Raw genomic sequence first — 20,055 nt, 5'->3', positions numbered from 1 at the left:
AAGTTAATCACCTTCACAGGTCAGAGGAGGGGGGAACCCTACATCTCCAAGTCAGGAAAGAGGAAGACGGGGTTAAAGTGATAAATTAGGGATGAGTGGGGGGGTTAGGTTAAGACTGATTCAGAGACGGATCACTGTCCTGTCAAGCATGGTAGAACTGGGGCGTCCAGCTTGTGAAGTGTCTGCATGGTGCTTCAGTGCAAGCAGCAGAGGAAATGAAAGTCATTACTGTCACTGTGGAGTGAGCTTCATGGCCCAAACGGGATTAGACGGTGCATCCGACATTGTTTCTATACATTGTTAGACTTAAAAGTCAAGCGCAAAATGGGATTAAAACGAGGGGAAAAAACCAATAAATAACCTCCAACACGCTCCCCCCCTTTGCCTCTTTTATTTCTTCTCTGTCTTCCCTACCTTCCAGTTCCCTGCCTATTTCATAGTCTTTTCTCTTTCACCTGTCTCACTTCCCCTTTTCTGCTCTCTGGGATACGTTTATCTTTCCCTACTTCTGTTCTTTTCACACACTCCTCCCCATCATCATAATTCACACGTAGGCGCAGACTCCCACTTGCACTTTACATTCTCTGTTTTGCAAATAAAAAAAATAAAAAAAATACATCCTTCTGGGGCCAATTGGTGCTTGAAATCCAACTTTACTCCCCTCAAACTGAACCCTTTCAAAAACAAACCCCCTCCACAACTCGCACTCTTTTTCCCCTCCCTTCCTCCTCTTCCTCTTTCAAAACAGCCCCATAACAAACTGGTGAATTGTTGCCCTTCCTTAACTTTTAAGGGTATTATGCACCATGTCCAACTTCAAAGCCTGTCTTAACTCCACACTTTAATTGTATCTTCCCCAGCTCACTGCATGCTATTTGATTCTGCTGACAACAGCACTTCTCCCACCGTTCTTCTCCATCGTTCTCCACCTTTACTCATCTTGGTCCTTCCTTAAGTTGTGTGTGGACACCTTGCACCACCATCAACACTGCTGCACCTCTCTCATCAGCTTCTTGCTTCCTTTAGAGACCATTGCCCCCCCAGTTGTCACCTGCTTTGAAGAGGTGGCCTCCATTTCCTCTCTCGGCAGTCGCTTGTCGCCTGGAGTGTGTACACACCAAACAAACTTGAAACAGTAACCCCCTGTCCTACATTGGTTAGCCTCTTTATCTGTTCTCTCTCTCCCTCTCTGTCTGTGAGAGCTGACTTACACCTCATGGCCCTGGTTGATAATTGCCGTAAGCTTCCCTCTTGGTTTCATTTTCCATTGTCCTCCCCCAAATTCTTGGCTCTGGCTTGAGATAAAGGGATGAGTACTTCAAAGGGGTCTGCAAAGAGTTTAACCCCGAGCCGAAAAGGAACAGCACACAATACTGTAATTGAGAGCAGTTAGTAATCACAGAGCTTCTGCGCAGAGAGGACAGCACCGGTGGACTCGCACACACGCACACACTCTTAGTGTTTATAGCTACAGCTGAAGTGGCCATCAGCAGTTGGGGCAGCCCAAGGCTACTCATAACCCATCCATAAAAAAAAAAGAAAAACTTTCCTGTCCTCTAAAGTTAAATTCAGTTTTATTTATATGGCACCAAATCACAACAATAGTCGGCTCAAGGCGCTTTATATTGTAAGGCAAATACAGTAACACAGAGAAAACCCCAACAATCAGACGACCTCCTATGAGCAACCGCTTGGCGACAGTGGGAAGGAAAAACTCCCTTTTAACAGGAAGAGGAGAGGGAGAGGTAACCCATCTGCTGTGACCGGATGGGGGTAAGGGGGGGGGGGGGAACGATAAGATAAAAGATTCTGTGAAAGAGCCAGAGATTAATAATTAATATTAAATGCAGAGAGGTGTATAAACACATAGTGAGTGAAGAAGAAACTCTCAGCAGGCGACGCTTATTCAGCATAATTAAGGGAGGATTCAGGGTCACCTGATCCAGTCCTAATTATATGCTTTATCAAAAAGCTCATTTTTTAAGCCTAATCTTAAAAGTAGACAGAGTGTCTCCCAATCCAAACTGGGAGCTGATTCCACAAAACAGCAGCCTGAAAGCTGAAGGTGCTGCCTCCCATTCTACTTTTAAATATCCCAGAAAGTAATATCCCAGCACTCTGAGAATAAAGTGCTCTACTGGTGTGATATGGTACTATGAAGTCTTCAAGATAAGATGAGGCCTGATTATTCAGGACTTTGTGTGTGAGGAGAAAGATAAAGTAAATTTAAAGTTGATTCTGGATTTAACAGGGAGCCAATGAAGAGAAGCCGATATGGGAGAAAAATGCTCTCAGTCTTTCATTTGTCAGAATGTTTCCCATCAAATATGACTTAAGGTGAAGTATTGAGATCCATGTTGCGCATGGAGAGAAAAAAGCAGTCAACATTAAAGAAGTAATGGGCTTACACCTGATTTATGTGACTCCCCCTCCCTCCCAATCCAACCGTCTCTATTTATAGAGCTCTTTGTAGCAGGTCTGAATTTGACCTGTCCCTGTAATAATATCTGCCCATAAAGAGAGACAGTTACATCCCATAACCTCTCCCCTTGAAGCCTCTCTTTTCAAAGATCTTTTTATAGGAGACAGAAACCCCTGGGCAGCCCCGGTCTCTGGCTGGTCACAGACCTGAGGTCAGCTCCTGAGGGGCAGCAGGGAAAATCCGACCAGTTGAACCACGGAGGGGGTTGAAGAGGCAGGACACGAGGGTCCAACTGGCCCCTGGTACCGGCAGGGGGTCCCTACCATCACCCTGGTGATGTCTTCCACCCTGATGTGTTTACTGTCAGAGGTCAGCCCTGGCTGTCCAAAGTTAACAAAGACTCACTCTGTCAGAGGTGCTGTTGGTATATTACCCAGATGACCTGTATAACCTGCACAGAGACCTCTGCTATGTAGATTTTTGTGAGATAAGAAATTGTGCTTGTGCTAACATTTCTCTCGCTCCAAGTCTGACTCATTATTATTATTAATGTCTTTCATGGGACAGGGTTTTCTCCTTCATCAAACACACAGATTTTGGTGGCAGTTTATTCTTTTGACCCAATTCCAGTGTTTATTCATTGCTTTTCAAGTGTTACAGCTTCCTCATAAAGCTGGTTGAGTTTACATGACAAATTTTCCATATGTCCTCCCTGAGAAACTGTAGGAGTATCTGCTGGGCTACACGGCTGTTCAACTTTTTGCCGGGATAGCGTGTTTGAAATAGACACAATGGGAATGTGCAGGATGTGACAGAATTTGAAGGCGGTAAAGTGGCCTTTGAATGATGAGTAATCCCTTAGTCATCATGGCCTCTTCCAATTTTCTCTTTTATTAACCTTGATGGGAAAAGAGGCATCAAGGGAGAAAGTCTCAAAGCACCTTTAGCAAACAGGCTGATCAAAGTGGTTTCCATCTTTGTACTGTACTTTTTTTTCCTTCTTTTTTGGATCCCTGTCCGCTGAGACAACAAGGACACACACAGACACCTACTGTCTCTCTTTCAAGAACATAGGCAGGCATCTTGCACAAAGGGTCCCCTGTGGTGGCTCATTTGAACACTAAAGACCCCTCCAAAACACCACTGAGTCTGTCCAATAAACACTATCAACACTACTGTAGCCACCACGGTACAAATAAAGGAAGTGCAGCTTCTAAAATGTCCATCTTGATGGACATTTTGGCTGCCTGAGCTGCTTTCCAACCCCCTTTTCGTGTTATCTCAACAGTGCAGTTAAGGAGTAGAGAGCTGCATAGTCAGAAGTGCAAAGAGGACTTATTCTTGTGCTGCTTAAATGATGTGATAGCATCTGTCAGTGAACTTATCCACAGTGAGCAGATGTTTTAATCTGCTGTGTATGCACGTGCCCTTCTAAGCCACTGGTAGGAGCTGTGGAGTGATAACAGCACTGTGATTTCCTTTCCTATGGCAACACACTGTATCTTTATAAGCACTAGAGATGGTAAAGTGACTGTCCTTGAGTCAAAACACACGTTTCCATTGTTGGGAATTCCCTTCAGTATCTTTGAATCCTGCAGCGGTTCAATGAAACTTTCATTACTCTGCAGGATGTTTGCCCCCCAGCCACCCCCCTAAAAAAAAAAAAAAAAAAATCATATTTGTCCATATTACACGTGCTATTTTGAAACGCGCCGTTGCATTTATTGTGCAACCCCATGAAAGAAAAGAAAAGGAAAAAATGCCCGCGTCTTTAAAGTTTATGTAGCAACAGAGGGATTGTAGCGATAATGCCATTGGGGCGGCAGATCAGTTACTTCTGACGCTCCAAAGCCTCGGGGAGTTGGCTCAAGATTGCCTGTCTTTGATAAGGTCCTCACACTGTAGCTACAACTTCGTGGTCTAAGGAAAGCTTGCCAAAAGATGGGGAGGGAAAGGTCAGAAAATAAACCGAGCAGCCTTTAAACAATATTTCGTCACCAGTAACTGCACAAAACTGTGGGGTCTCCACCACTTGTTTCGCTTTTTTCTTTTCTTTTCTTTTTTTTTTGAAGGCACGAGGTTGCAATTGTTTTTTATGCAGCTGCCGGGACCCGGCAGTCGGTTCCTCACTTTGAAGTGCGCTGCTCCAGCCTCTCGGTTCAGTTGGTGTTGGAGTCGCCTACAGGAGAGATCTACCGTGCGGCATGGCAGCCTGAAACCATAGGGAGGAGAAAAGGAGGAGGCAGAAAAGCGATATATATTTTTTTCTTCCTCTCTCGAGTGCATTTTTTTTCTCTGTAAACCGACTCGAACCTGAACGGACTGTATGTGGACGCGCTGAGGAGACCAGCATTGTGGATTGTAAGCGAATTTTTGCATGTGTGTGTATGTATTTGTGGAGGGAGAAGGGAAGAAAAGAAGAAACCCGGAGTTTTAATTCGAGCTGAAGAACTCGTGGATCGATGGTAAGTTGCAAGAGTGTGTGCCTCCTCAAAGTGGCCCCCATTGGAGTTCTCTTTGATGTGCTGTTGACTCGCCTTTGAAGTAATGTTCTGAGGGTTGGGGAGGGGGGATGATTGGTCGCTTTTCTTACTTTTAAAGCCCAAGGAGGAACTGAGTCATCTCTGTGCCGTGTTCACGGAAATTTCCTTTGCGATAATATTTCGTACTTATATTTGTACATATTGAAGTAAGTGGTCGTTTCTATGTGTGTGTGTGTGCGTGTGTGCGTGTGACTTTCTTCCCCTCACAAGATCAGACAGATCAGAGACTTCGGTGCACTTGGAGTGTGGACGTTTATTTATTTATTTTTTAAACCAGGGCTTGTTTCGTCTTTAAACGCAGCGTTAAAGAAATATGTGACAAGTGTGTGGGGGTGTAATGTGCGTTATCATTCTCTTTCTTTCATTTTTCGGTATCCTGTGGGAAGCTTTTGACTTGTAGCTGTGCCACGAGCTCTTTTTTTCTAATCTCTTGACATGTTTAACAGTCGAGCGGTGGATCGGTGATACTAAGTGACATGTTCAAGGTTGCACAGCAGCCGCTAATACACTGTAACTACCGCTGATGCTTCGGGGACACGTTGTAGCGATCTTCTGTGCAACAAAGTGGGGGATGTTTTAAACAGTTGTGGAGGCTAAAGCTCCACAAGCAGCAGCCTTGCTGCCCGTATTAACTATTTCGGTCACGTTTTTCCATCACTTGGAGTTTGTCCCACATCGGTGTCCTACAGGTACTTGAAGCAGTGGCTCGATTTGGTGTATTTTTTTTTAAGATGAGACGTAGAGAAGTGAGAGAGTGGCAGGGATGGTAGGGGTAAAACGATCAGGAAGCGGCGTCCGTGCGTAATGCTTTGGCATTTTATTGGGAGGGAGAGGAGTTGGGGAGGGTACATGTCTTATTAATTGGCGCTCAGGTCTTAACCCACTTTGACGTGCATGTAATTACTACTTCTCGTGATGTTATCGAAAAGGATGGCGGCGATCCAGTACAGACATCGCTTAGGTGGGTGCCCCCCTTCCCCTCTTGTTAAATGTTTTAATTTAACCAACTTCTGTAGAAATCATATCCCTTAGTTGAGATATGAAGAAGTGCTGTTTATGTAATTCTGCTGCAGCTGGATTTTTTTTTCTCTCCCCCCCCAAATCTGAACTAGTCTGTCTGTTTCTGTAAAAGTCAGCGAGGGTCTGAAAAGGCTCTTACTGCGTTTCTGCCCCCCTTTGAAGTTGGGGCGGATCTGGTTTTGATTAGATCAATACTTTGTGTTTCAGAGAGAAGCCGGGCAGCCAGAGAGAAGCCCCCCCGCTGACATAAGAGAGTGAGGAGATTACAGTAGAAGCTCAGAGGAGGCGGAACAGCACACACGCGGGCTCTCTCCTTTCTGCCGTCAGAGCCATGAGCCGGGCGCTTATGGACCATATCGCCAGTAGTTTTCGCGAAGATGCGCCTCGACCCCCTGTGCCCGGGGAGGAGGGCGACGCGCCCTGCTACCCCGGCAAACTCCCAGTAATGAAACCCCTGGAGTCCCCCAAATCCGTTCTGCTCGGCTCTCCGGGTTCCTCTGCGAGGAGGAACGAGGATGGTCTCGGGGAGCCAGAGGGGAGTGCCTCCCCGGATTCCCCGCTTTCCCGGTGGACAAAGTCTCTGCACTCTCTCCTCGGGGACCAGGACGGCGCTCTTCTTTTTAGGACATTCCTGGAGCGAGAAAAATGTGTGGACACTTTAGACTTTTGGTTCGCCTGCAATGGATTCAGGCAGATGGACCTCAAGGATACCAAAACGCAGAGAGTCGCCAAAGCAATTTACAAGCGCTACATCGAAAACAACAGCATTGTCGCCAAACAGTTGAAGCCCGCGACGAAAACCTACATACGGGATAATATTAAGAAGCAGCACATAGACTCTGCCATGTTCGACCAGGCGCAGACCGAGATCCAGACCGACATGGAGGAGAACGCGTACCAGATGTTTCTGACCTCTGACATTTACCTCGAGTTCGTGAGAACTGGGGGAGAGAACCCGAGTCACGTCAACTCGAACGGGCTGGCGGACCTGAAAGTTGTATGTGGATACCTGCCCACGCTCAACGAGGAGGAGGAGTGGAGTTGTGATTTGAAAGCTAAAGCACTTATTGGACTTTCGGCTAAAGCGCAGAGGGCCCCCATTTCCCTGAGGGCAGTGGAGGTGATGGACGGGGGATTCAGGTATGGCGCTTTTACTCTGTTTTCTGGTGCAAAGTGTAAACCTGTTGTTGCACACCAGAGGCAACCGTGCAAGCATTTCTCTCCTGTACAAGTGCTTTTTCTCAACACCACATTAGTTTGCAGAAAACTGGTCAGCCTACCCCCTCCCTGTCTTTCACTCTGGCCCCCTCTCTCACCGTCTCCAGCAGCAGCAGCCCTCTGCTGGCGCTCGCCTGGATTTCCGGGGCTTTGAAATAGTTCCGCAGAGTGAGGGATCGTCTTCCACAGGAAAAGTTCACAGAGCACGCTGGCTCTGGCCCCAGCCAGCAAATAATAGATGATGACATTGCTGTGCTATGCCTTCTCTTGTACCACGCTGTCCTCAAGCTTTTGGCAGAGAGATAAATGTATAGCAGAGCTATAGATGGCACTTTGAAGTGGCTGTTTTGTAGTCTCACTCGGGTGCTTGCTAGGCCCTTTTCTCGTTTTTTTCCACGTTGCATTTAAAGGAGGGTGTTTTAGATTAAGACTGCATCCCAAATAAATTGAAGTGATTCATGAGTTTAAAGGACAGCAAAGACAGCAGTGTCAACTCTGGGGCATCCTCTGATGTTCCTGTTGCTAACTTACGGTGACAGGCTGAGCTAAGCTGACAGCTACCTGCTCAGGACAGCAGGGATTGGCAGCTCTCCCTTTTCTCTGCCCTCCCATTGTTGTCACCCTTTCAGATTCAAAACATGTGCTCTTAATTTCTCCCCCTCCCCTTTTTTTCTCCTTTCCTCTCCCCTTACCTCTTCTCATCTGACTCAGATTCTCTTAAAAAAAAAAGCATAACAAACGGCACCAGCTACAGTGCAGAATCAACACCCACCACCACCACCTCCCCGCCAAAAAACCTTCTTCACTCTCTTCTTCCCTCTTTTCTTGTTTGCGTCAATTCTCCTCTGATTCCCTCCTTCGCTGCGTTCCCCCCACCCCAACCCACCCGCCTTCTCTACTTTTATCTTTTTCCTTTGAAAACTCAGGGATAGGGACTACGAGGCATGCTTTTGGAGCGAGAGTGAAGATGGGGAGGAGGAGGTGGGAAGGGGGAAAGGGAGCGAAAGGAAGGAAGGACAGAGGGAAAGGAGGTGGTGGGGTAGGGGTGGGATGCATAAAAGAAAGGGAGGGAGGAGAAAGCATAAATGAGGGGGTGAAAGAGGCAGGGAGGGAAGAATGCAAGGCCAGCTGTGTTAAATACCTGACTCTTTGCGAGCCCCTCTGAAGGTCAGCCCGGAGCTGGGGGCCTACAGCTTTAGTCATGCTGCGTTTCTGCTTCCTCGTGAAGAACCCACCTCTCCCCTTTGTTTCCTTCTCTGACACACTCTCATGCATCCCACTCCATACTTTTTTCCTTTTTTGGGTCATTCCCCCTCCTTTCCTCTCCTCCTGTACCGTGGCAAGAATGCATACACAGCGGGAGATGTATGCCGGGGAAATGGAAAGAGAAGTTATGGGATATTTAAGAAGCAATAAGGAGAAAACTGAAGTTTTCCCAGGCCTCAGACTGCTCTGTCACATCCATTCGTTGTTGTTGGGAGCAGATGAGTGAGGCTATAGTTATAGTTCTCTGAAACATTAGAAGATGCAGCTTGTTTTGATGTCACCTTCTCAAAATGACAGAAACACAGTGAATTGTACCCACCTGTTGGATATTGATTCATATTAATCTGATTTTTGTTGGAAACTTCTCAGGTCATACAAGAGAGGAGACTCACTCAACCCCTGCCATTCAGGCTCTTTCGCTCCTGTCAGCAGCACGAATGACAGCGAGGTTTCCAGTGACGCCTTGACTGATGACGCCATGTCCGTGACTGACAGCAGTGTGTAAGTGAATCTTATCCAAACATGCGTTATGTGTGTGTGTGCAAAAATGAGAGCAAATCCCAAAGAGCTTTCTGTTTGAAGCTGTAGCCATACTGGAAGAATAGCTTGCCATTGATGGATTGTGGCACCTTAAAAAACAACCAAAGATGCACTCCAGTATCCAGGACGTGGTCTAGATTAATGCTAAGCTCCACCATAACACACTTTTGACTTTGCCACTGGAGTGTATATGCAGGAAGACTTTGAGTCGATTAGAAGGAATGAGTATAGTAACTTTACATTTTATGCATCTGTGGGCATGAGCAGTGTTTTGATGTCAGCTGATTTGCTTGTTACACTTTCTGATTAGCCTCTTGCTGAGTCTTGCCCTGCTGGGGCTCTCTTTTCCTGCTATTAGGGAGTATTTCTTCTCCACTGTCACCAAGATGCTTGTTGCAGTGAAGAAAATCAAGAAAACCTCATTTTTAAAAGTTGACATTTGTCTAAATTAGCTCTGATTGATCACTTATCGAGGAACTTACAAATCAGTCGCTCATGCTGTACATGTGGTTTGCGCTTATCTGTGTACGTGCCTTGGCGCTCGTTCTTCTAAAGGATTGCTTGGCGTAATCACATGTGTCTCAAGTGACAAGGTGCTATGAAGTCATTGCGTGGTGCACAGCTCAAGGCCAGATGTGCTTTAGTCAGCTGGCTTTTGGACGCAAAGCAAAAAGAAAAGTTGGTGCAACAAGTTGCTCTTTACCTCGAGTAAAGAGGAGGTAGGCGGGGTTGTCGAGGCATGGATGGATGCAGTAACTATGACCAAGCTAATGAAACTCAAAGACTGACACATGGTTGTTCAGCTGAATTAATGGGGCTGGGTTACACATAAGTATGGCAGCTGTAAAGGCTTTTTTTTTTTTTTACAATGGGATGTCCTCTGTTCTGGCATATCACTACACAGCCTTGCTTCAAAGAGACCGAGGCCTATATTGCCCTGTTCCGCTGTACTTTGCCCAGAGCCAGTGACAAAGCCCTGGCCACAGGGGCGCAGCTTCTCCACCTCATTTTCTGCCCGTTCTGGCCTTGATCTGAATATCTGCCTCGCTGCTTTAGGTCAGTTAAAAAAAGACCCATAAACATTTGAATTTCATTTACAGATAAAGAGGAGAAAAAAAGAGAGAAAAGGGAAAACGCAACGGGGGAGGAGGCGGTTGGGTGGGAAGAGAAAGAGAGTAGCGGAGGGGGGATTTTTGCTTATATCTTATTTATGGATTTGCTTGGACGCTGGGGAATGCAGCTGCGCAGACTTCAAACATTACCTTATCTTACAAACCAGCCTTTTGATGTGCGGAGATCAGAGGCTGGCTGCAGCAGCGCTTGCCAAATGAAGATTGGGGAGGGGAGGGAGGGGTGGTTGCTTATGCGCATGACTGTGGCATTTCAAAGCAAAAGTGGAAAAGTGCTTTTTAGTTAGGCTAGGTCACCAGGAAACTGCTGTTTAGCATGGAAGGAAAGAGATTGTTTTACACTGTCAAGTGCTTCAGTTTGAAGCTCTGCTGTTTGTTGTTTGATTCCCTCTTTTTTGTTTTTTGTTTGAGTCAGTCAGCCCTTCATCCCCTCAGACTTAACCAGGTTACCTGCACCCTTGGGTCCTATCCTGCAGTAACTCTTTGAAAAAGCATAATGAGTAGCTAATGCTAACTGTGTCCTCAGCTTACCATAAAAGTCAGGAGGGAGATGCTAATGCTGACGCTACTTAAAGTGGAGCACAGTAACTGCAGTGTGCATTTGTGTGTATGCTGGTGAAAGGAAATGACCAGCAGGGTGCCCAGTGTTGTGCTGGAGCCAGCCCTGAAAATGAGTGTCGTTTCTAGGGCAAATAAAACCTTACTCATTGCAGCGTAACCCGAGCCGCTCGGAGGCGGAAATGCTGTCATAATTTACCTCTGAGTAGCCTTTTTGTTCTCAGATTAAGCCTGAAACATGAAAAGCTAAATGAATTGGAGAATTAATAAATTAGATTTGTTCTTGCCTGAACTGTGTTTGATCTGCCCATTTGGCTAACAAGCTTCTTCCTGAATGTCTGTTTGGTCTTTAATGATGTATCCGATTGGGTAATTGACCTTTGTGATCTGTCTGCGTACCCCCCTCTCCCCCTCCCCAGAGATGGCATCCCTCCATATAAACTGGGCTCCAAGAAGCAGCTACAGAGGGAGATGCAGCGAAACATGAGGATGAACAGCCAAGTCTCGCTCCCTGCTTTTCCTGTAAGTACACAAACGCACACAGACACACTCACGTGCATACGTACATGCATAACTTCACATACACATGCTCAGAAGTCTCCATACCACCCTGTGTTCGGGTCTCTCTGGGTTCTATGAATAGTATTGCACAAACTGTATTTGGCATCTTCAATTCAACAACGCCAGCAAAGATCTAAAGAGTAACGTCAAAGACCCAGCCTCCCACTCTCTCTCTCGCACACACACATACACACACATTCACATAAGCTCGCATGCAAACACAACCCCGCTCCCTACCTTTGGTGTCACCTGCACCCCCATTAGGGTTCCTTGAAGTCTGCGGGAGACGGGGGGGGTCTCTAAGCTGTTTATCGCCGCAGCGCTCGGAACACACCAGGGTTTTTCTTCCCCACCGATGGTGTAAATATGGAGAACAGAGAGAGATGAGGAAGATCTCTGCCGCTTTATCCCGAGGGCTCTGAAATCAGCCCGGTTCCTCAACAAAAACACAAAGATACTCAGACACATTCACACGCACGCACATTCACGCACACGCGGCGCTTTGATCCACGGATGAATGGAACAAACGCACAGGGAAGTGACAACTTCCAGCAGAGCTGGCCCCCTTTTTTTCTCCCCCTTTTTTTCACAGCCCCGCCACCCTTCCAACCCCCAGCACACACACACATACAGAAACACAAATGCTCAGCCAGCCCCCTCCCCTAAAAGTGAAGGATCTAAGGGGAAGAGTTTGAGCATGTCATGTGAGCTCTCAACAGGTCAGAGGGGAGTTTGTAGCTTAAGGCTTAAGAGAAGCTAACTTCATGTTGAGAGAAAAAAAAAGTCCGAATCGAAGGCGGGGGGGGGCACAACTTGCAGTAGTAGCTGTAACAGAAGCAGCTTGTTAAAACAAACTTAAAGTAACTCCCTTTTTTTCCACATTATGAGGTATGCAGTAACTGTTGCTGTTGGATCTCGCCGCTTTCACTCACTCTCCCCCTTTTGCTTTATTTTCTTCTTTTTTGGCTTTTATTCTTGTTTTTGTTTCCCGTCTGATTTTTGGCGATGGCTGCCATTCCCATGGTGCACCAGCTCCAGGCACCATCAGACAGCTCCTCTTTTTCTCACTTTTTTCTCCCCTTTATCCCGACTACAAAGGCTTATGAGAAATTGGGGGGGGGGGGAGAGAATCAAGAAAACCCAAGTGCAAAAATAATTTAAGATGCGTGCGTATGCACCCAATCTCATGCTGTCACTTTACTGTACGTTAAAGATGCCCAGCGTGTGGGGGTGGGGCTAAATTACCTCAACCTTTCTGATCTCCCATCCTGTTTTTCTGGCACCTTTATCTCTTTCCTTCAGTCCTTCCCTCTCTTCGTTTTTCTCCCACACACATCTCAACTTCTCCCAGTTTCTTTTTCTTTTTTTTAATCCCTCATCCTTTTCCTCCCTGGAGTTCTCTTCCACCCCCTGTCGATATGTGGCTTTTATTTCTAGATGTAAAGCCACTGCTTCCCATCAATCTATCCCTCCATCCCCCCCTCAGCCGCTCTATTCTCCCCCCACTGTGTGTTTGATATTTGACGAGAAAGGCTTTGAAGTGAGCTGACTTTAAAGAGGCCTGCTGATGATGACAGAAGGAACCAGCCGAGGCCCTGGCCCAGCATGACCATGCACCAGGCCTGCCAACCCCTGAAAACAGCCCTGTAGCCATAGGTGCCAGTGCGAGTGCCCTGATCAGAACTGCCTTTAGTGGGAAATGCATGCTATAGATGATGTGAAGTGCTATAGTAATGGAGGGATGGCATGAGTCTTGCAGTTTCTTATATATCTTCTTTTTTTATATATCTCCTCTACAGCGTACTCGCCATCCACCAAAAGAGATGATACCAATGGAGCCAGCACAGTTTGCAGCCCAGCTCATCGCCCGCCTGGAGAACCTGAAGAGGCAGCAGGAAACCATGAACACGTTGGAGGAGAGGCTGCAGCAGATTCAGGAGGTTTGTGTGACTCTGGTTCTTACTGAAGAAATGAAAGATGAAGATGTTTTGTTCTGGCCTTGACTTAGTTTGCCTTGTTTTGATCAGGAGGAGGAAAGAGAAGATGCCGAGATCATGGGAAGTGCTCCCGCGCTCTCACCCCACTCCTTACCCCTCCTCTCTGGCTCCTCTGACGAGGACCCCCAGGCCATCCTGGACGAACACCTTTCCCGCGTCCTGAAGACCCCCGGGTGCCAGTCCCCGGCCGTGATCCGGCATTCCCCTCGATCCAGCTCGCCAGAACACCGGCCTTTCACGCGTGCTGGCTTCAGTGTCAAGGGCCTGGTGAGAACTGGGCCCTCCAGTTCGTCTGCATCCAGTCCCGACCAAGGGGCGATTACCCTGTCCCTGGGTCCCAACAGAACCCTTGTAAGCAGGCAGAGCACGAAACACATCCACCATCACTACATCCACCATCACGCTGGTCCGAAGTCTAAAGAGCAGATCGAAAGGGAGGCAGCCCTCAGGGTGCACAGCGTGTGCTCCGGCAGCAGCGAGTGCCAGCCCTGTCAGCCGTACCAGCGCAGCCGCAGCCTAGGCAGAGAGATGTGTGGGGCCATCACCACAGACAACAGCATGGGGTCAGTCCCAAGCACTTGTTTCATATTTGTCTCCCATTTGTTTTTTCTTTTCTGTCAGTGTTTAAAATAAGCAGTGCAATTACTCTTCCAGGCGTTCAAGCTCTCTATCGAGGCGGGTGTGTCGCTCAGGGGCTGAGGATGGAGTAGCGGAGAGGTGCATGGAGGACTGTGGACCCTTACAGCTGCCCACTGACACAGCAGATCCCACCCAGAATGTGCTGCAGTGGATCCTGGAAAGTAAACGACAGGGCAGACACAAGTCTCACAGGTGAGTGGAGGATAATACTAGGAGTATCTGTGTGAGTGTTGGGGACACCTTTTCATGTTGTTAAAGTCAAATTTCCTCGTCTCCCTCTCAGTACCCAGAGCACCAAGAAATCCTTTGGAGGCTCATCTACTCAGACACACACGTGGGGCGGGGGTGGAAGCTGCGGCCACCTACGTGGTCACCAGCCGGCCCAGCCATTCATCCAAGACCCAGCTATGCCTCCGCTCCCTCCTCCCAACACTTTGGCACAGCTGGAGGAGGCCTGCCGCAGACTGGAGGAGGTATCCACCAAGCCCACCAAGCAAAGGTACACACAGACTTCAAAGAGCAGATTATTATTAAGTAACGCTCTTGGTTATAACTTCAAACTATTCCAGATGTGCTTTTTAAACTCAAGTCTTATTTCATTTCTCTTCCCAGGCATTCAGCGTCCAGCCTTCAGCGAGAGAAGACCCACCTCATGCCTGTTCAGGACGGGGCGTCTGTCCCCCTGCCGCTCGTCAGTCCCAGCCCCGCTGGCGTCCCTGCGACCAGTCTCCAATCAGAAGAGTACGATGCCTCTACAGTCCTGCCCTCCCTCTCCTCTCCTCCTTTCTGCTCTTCTTCCTCCTCCTCCTCTCAGCTCTAGCCTCCAACTTCCAAGTGTACTTTGACCCTTTTTAACTCTTCCCACTTGTCACCCGCACCATTTGCTTGCACACAGATAGATGAGAAGCAGCTATGCTACACACACATTGCACCCCACAGACACTCACTTATTTAAAGCTTTGTACACCTAGCACTGCCTCTTACGTCTGCATGAATCGCGTGCATTTGTGCTGTGCATGGAGAGCGTGTGTCTGTGCGTGTGTGCAGTCACTGCACCACCTGACCGAGACATCCCTTTTCATATATCTGTATCATTTTTATTGGCTGTCCTTCAGTGAGCTGGCACTAGGTTGGGGCGAGCAGAGCTTAGCAAAGGGAGGGTTCCTCTGAAGCGGGCCTACAAAGCCTTGGACGTAGCTGAAGGGGAATTGATAACCGTGCAAACACAAGCGCAAACTTATAGACGGCACTGGGTCACTCCGTCCCTCAGGATGCTCTTAGTTACTGTATTTCTGGTCTGTTGTGGGAAAAATTTAGTAGATTGCTTGTTGGAGAACTTCTTATTTCTCTTTTGTCGAGATGTTGTCTGGTATAGCGAAAGCGCTCGCTGCTTCTGACACCCTTCCTCTCTGTCTTTTGTTTCCCGGCAGGTGTAAGAAGGGTTCAGGAAGCCACGCGGTGAGCAGCGGGGAGACAGTGGTGACGTACTTCTTCTGCGGTGAGGAGATTCCTTATCGGAGGACCATGAAGAGCCACAGTCTGACATTGGGTCACTTCAAAGAGCAGCTCCGCAAGAAGGGCAACTACAGGTGTGTGCAGGCACATTGAAATATACAGATCAGTTTTAAAGTTTTACAGTAGTGATGCAGCTTTAGTGACATAAATACAGTTAACTTTTTATGAACTGGGATTAGTTCATTGGCCTTGATTTAAAACAGTCTTTGTGCTGACTTGTAGACAAAGTTTACAGTGGGATCATTTGATTTCTAAGGTGTGGGAGTATCTTCATGTCCAACATTCCTGAGGGCATTTTAGACACAGTGACCAATCAGAATGATGGAGACATAAACCCTACTACCTTCTGTAGTGGTAAAATTCTGCCTTTGAATGGCGGTCAGCACCTGCAAGTATAAAAACCTGAAATACTGTCTCCGTGACTACGTCAAGGACCGATATCAGCATTTGTTTCCATCGGTGTCTGCACTCAGGCAGGCCTCTGGACAAGTGTGCGTTTGGTGTGAGGGGTGCAGTGAAAAGGAAGGGACAAGAGGAGGGAGGGAGGGTGGTGCAGGGGTTAGTGGGAGAGTTTGAACTGGAGCGATTTTTGGGTCCCATCTGGTATTGATTTCCATGCTAAGGCACACTTAATACACATGGCTTTGAAGCCCCAGCCCCTTTCATTTCAACCAACAAAGACTCACACAAATGGCCAGCGTGCAAATTCTTCACTGATGCTATCAGGGCCTCTTTTTTTCCTGCTCTGGGGTCTTGTGTGCGTGCGTGCGTGTACCCGCGCGCGCATTAATGTGCTTTGCGTTGAACGCGCACAGTGTTTACACATGTTGTAATCATTTTATGGATATTTTTGAAAGGCATACAGTTAAATGCCAGATCCGCTTGTTTGCTCTGCTACGGGGCCTTCACCGAGGCCGCTCGGCTTCGACGTGTGTTTGTGGAGAGAGATTTAATTTGATTGTTTCTTTCCAGTGGGCATTAAAGGGGGAAAAAGATCAAACATTTATTGTTTAAACTGCCACGGTCTCCAAGATAAGCACGGCCCAAGTATTGTGTTAATAATTACAGGTGATGGGGGGAGAGAAGAAAAAGCAAAAGAACTTAGCAAAACCTCTTCCTGTCCAGATGTCCACAACATTTTCAGATCAACAAACGTGACAAGCACTTAGCGCTGAGTTCTCCACATCTGTCTGTTTGCCCCCACCCTTCCTTACACCCCTTACTTACTCTTCTTTTCTCTCTGGCTCACAGTCTCAGTTCTTCTGTCATACCATCCACATTTTTTGGAAAGAGAGCTGCACGGCGCTTTAATAGCAGCCAGAGAATGTGTGGAGTTGGGTCATTTCAACATGGCAGCGGTTCAACAAAGAACAGTACTGCTCGGTCCTGCCAGACGATATTGGTGCCAGATGTCAGTGCAAACGGAGGGAGAAGGGGAGGGGAGGCAGATCCAGCCACATAAAACATGTTCCAGTGGAAATTCAGGCTCTCTGTGTCTCTGTCTGTCTCTCTTAGCAAGAAAAAAAAAGAGGGCGATCATAGCTCTTTGAAGATTTTGGGGTTTTTTTTAAAAGTAGGAGGGCTCGACTTTTCTTTCTTCCTCTCCAAGGAGGGAACAGTTATCAGGCATGTCCTTCGCTCTTTGATTTCATCTGATCGGCGCGCTTTTTCCTAAAAGGAGGTCGCTTTATTTCACACCCTGTGTCGTTGCCCTTTATTAGTGATTACCCTCGTGTTAATTAGCACACGTGCACGCTTGTGCACCTCTGCAATGCTGTAGTTCTGGTTTTATACGTGTTGCATGTCTTAAAAACAAAGAACAACCACAAAAAATGCTCGCAAACATGCCCGCATTCCAGTCACCACACACTGAGCAGATCGAGGAATTTTTCCATTACATAGTTAATGAGTGAATTTCGAGTCCCGGTTAACCAACCCACCCCTGCTGATTTCTCTTCCTCTAAAATAAGGACTGGGAGGGGGGGGGGGGTTACATCATTATGGCCCAGTGAAGTCATGGCTGACGAGAAGCCCCTCCTGAGTTTGCTTCTTCTGCACACATACACAAAAGTCAGCTGCCCTTCCTATAGGTCTCAGTAAGCGCTCACACTGTCAACACGGGCGAGGAAGGACACACGGCATACTGCTTGCTCGTTCTCCTCCTCCTCCTCCCCCTCTACTTTGTCTCTTTTCTTTGTCCCTGTAATAATGAACCGGGGATGAAGAGTGAGTGAAAGCCCTGTGCACGAGCGGGTGTGTAGGAGTCAGGGGTAATGACAGGCAGACTTGCAGGCACCCAAAATTTCAGCCTTTGTCAAAGGACCCCTTCATTTGCACACGGGTCTAATTGGCCCCTGTTAGCCAGCGCAAAACTCACAGCAACACAACGGGGGGGAGAGAGAGAAGGAACGGGAGAAAAAGTAAAAGAGAACAAGTGGAGGGAGGGATGTGGAGAGAGGAAGCCTGCTGTTTAAAACCAAGTCTTGTCAGCAGCAGGTTCCACCCTGCCCTGGTATCAGCAGACTTGGCTGATTGTGTACTCAGTGGCTCGGCTGCAGATAGCGGAAATGAAACTTTATGTTTCAAAGGGGAGCGTTAGACTTATCAGGCTTTCTTTTTCTTTCTTATTTTTCTTTGGACTTTTTGTTTATGAGCTTTAAAGTATCTTGAATCAAAGGGAGAAGTATTTTGTGTTAACGCTTTCATCTCTCGGTCACAGGTACTACTTCAAGAAGGCCAGCGACGAGTTCGAGTGCGGCGCCGTGTTCGAGGAGGTGTCCGACGACTGCTCCCTGCTCCCCACCTACGAGGGGAAGATCTTGGGAAAGGTGGAGAGGATGGAGTGAGCGCTGCCGGAGTTGATCAATAACTCTGCGGATGCCCTCCTTCATGTGCTCTCACACATGTACGCAGCCTGTGTGTGTGTGTGTGTGTGTTTTTTAAGCTAAGACTTGAAGGACTGGAGATGTTGTTGAAGGAACGCTGGTTTTTGGGCATGCGGACTGGAAGCGGGACAAGATATCCACATTACCGGACTATCAAGTGAAAAGCTCATCTAGAAGTGAAGAAAACGTGGACTTTATGCTGCTGGGCTCAAAACTTCCCAGAAGAGGAATATCTAGAGACTCTAGGTGAATGACCACTTGTCAAAGAAGCAGGGCGCTGTGGGTTTAATTTGAAACTGAGAGCCTACTTGAACCCTCCCCGTGCCAGTGTCTGCCTATAGTTGCTCACTAGCGCATTACTAATATGTATACGCAGATATACATGTACATTGCATTGTATTGTGATGCTCGTATTGCTGTGTAAAGATTTCTATAGCTATTTATTGGAAATACCCCTTTCCCAAATCCTATCCTTCTTCTACTTCCATGGACAAGCTGCTTGGAGTTGGACAAACTTCTCGAATTATCCACATCTGTGAACGCCCCACCCTACTCCACCCAACCCTCTCCTTCTGAGCATCAGTTCTCAAGCAAAGGTTTTTATTCCTTTTCAGCCCCTCATATTGAACTGTAAACATCAACAATACCTCTTCAAGAACTCCACTCTCACTCCGGGACATCTCCGCTCTCCTGGCCGGAGAGCTAACTGCTGAAGCTTTGAGAATGGCTCTCTTATCACTTAAAAGTTCGATAATATATTTACTACTGCAGTGCTATTTGTGGATGTGTCCCCGTCTGCTCTTAGGGGTGGGGGGGTCTTCAGTGTGCTATGGAATTTAAAAGAAAAAAAGAAAAAAATGCTATTAATGTTTAATTCCATACTCTGGGACTGTGCCCAGCTAGCCTTGATCTGTCACGTCTTAGTGCCTTTGTTTCAGCGGCGCAGGCATCGCACAAATAGCCTATATATTTACGAGGAGGAAACTGCCCTGAACAGGTCTTTGAGTCCCCAAAATGTGTTTACACCATATTCATATTTACCAAGAAAAAGTTCTATAATGTGTTCCCCTATGTGCTTACCTGTTAGTGAGTGAGTGTGTGTGTGTGCGTGACTGAGAGTATTTTAAGCCTGCACTATGAGCTGCAGATGCTAATGATGGTGGTGATATATATGTATATATATATATATATATATATATATACATATACATATATATACATATATATACACTATGTTCATAGTGTCTTTATTTGAGTACAGTAGCTGTGCCTACATGGATTCTTGCCATGTTTTTCACCCAGTTTTCAGGGTCCTGTTACTCCCTTGGTTTTTACAAGGGGCCTTATGTTGAAAAGATATTTTTATGCCTTTTAGTATCATCATGTTTATGTTTTATGGTATTTTTCATGGCTTCCTTGGTTCTTCTTGTAAACTGTAAATTATGCGTTCTATAGAGCTCAGTTGAAAAGATGCCTCGGTACTTTAATTATTGTAATTATGAAGAGATGTAGCCTTTAATAAAATGTTCTATTTTTCAAATTAGCAAATTGCTTCCTCTTGTTTCTGTGTGTGTGTGAGTGTGTGAGGGAAAGAGAGTTTTGATTGGACTTTGCTAGCTCTAATTGGGATATTAGGATGGTGGCGCGTCTGTGTGTGCTTGTGTTTAGAAGCAGCTTCACCACACACACACACACCCCTGCTGCGCAGAGTAAAACTCATTGGATCCAGTGAGAAATTTGCATCCATTATCAGCTCTTAAT

General features: G+C 46.9%; 1 protein-coding gene across 2 annotated transcripts; it reads left to right on the top strand.

The window, feature by feature from the left end:
- The first annotated feature begins 1,807 nt into the window (after positions 1-1,807).
- On the top strand, positions 1,808-19,842 carry axin2 (axin 2 (conductin, axil)). Of its 2 annotated transcripts, XM_085271127.1 has the most exons (11): positions 1,809-4,887; positions 6,193-7,125; positions 8,839-8,970; positions 11,117-11,219; positions 13,058-13,198; positions 13,286-13,818; positions 13,910-14,086; positions 14,178-14,393; positions 14,507-14,635; positions 15,325-15,483; positions 18,129-19,842. In XM_085271127.1, exons 2-11 carry the CDS (start codon positions 6,317-6,319, stop codon positions 18,253-18,255), a joined length of 2,526 nt encoding a protein of 841 aa, XP_085127253.1. In that variant the 5' UTR covers positions 1,809-4,887; positions 6,193-6,316; the 3' UTR covers positions 18,256-19,842. The 2 variants fall into 2 exon arrangements, with proteins under 2 accessions (XP_085127254.1, XP_085127253.1); XM_085271128.1 differs by lacking the exon at positions 18,129-19,842 and having other exon boundaries at positions 1,808-4,887; positions 14,507-14,730; positions 15,325-15,457.
- The last annotated feature ends 213 nt before the right edge of the window (positions 19,843-20,055 follow it).

The sequence above is a fragment of the Mchenga conophoros genome, linkage group LG4, assembly GCF_057382185.1.
Source record: "Mchenga conophoros isolate Kocher_MC1m ecotype Shallow Benthic linkage group LG4, M_conophoros_male_GT1.1, whole genome shotgun sequence".
NCBI lineage: Eukaryota > Metazoa > Chordata > Actinopteri > Cichliformes > Cichlidae > Mchenga > Mchenga conophoros.
Note: the sequence above shows the minus strand (reverse complement) of the source record. Positions and strands in the feature narration are given on the sequence as shown.

What these genes read in the sequence shown, in the direction of transcription:
- axin2 (XM_085271127.1), top strand. Translation starts at nt 6,317, where the DNA reads ATGAGCCGGGCGCTTATGGACCATATCGCCAGTAGTTTTCGCGAAGAT. An exon ending in GTGATGGACGGGGGATTCAG is followed by an intron (nt 7,126 to 8,838) that starts GTATGGCGCTTT and finishes GAAACTTCTCAG; the next exon opens with GTCATACAAGAGAGGAGACT. An exon ending in CGCAAGAAGGGCAACTACAG is followed by an intron (nt 15,484 to 18,128) that starts GTGTGTGCAGGC and finishes TCTCGGTCACAG; the next exon opens with GTACTACTTCAAGAAGGCCA.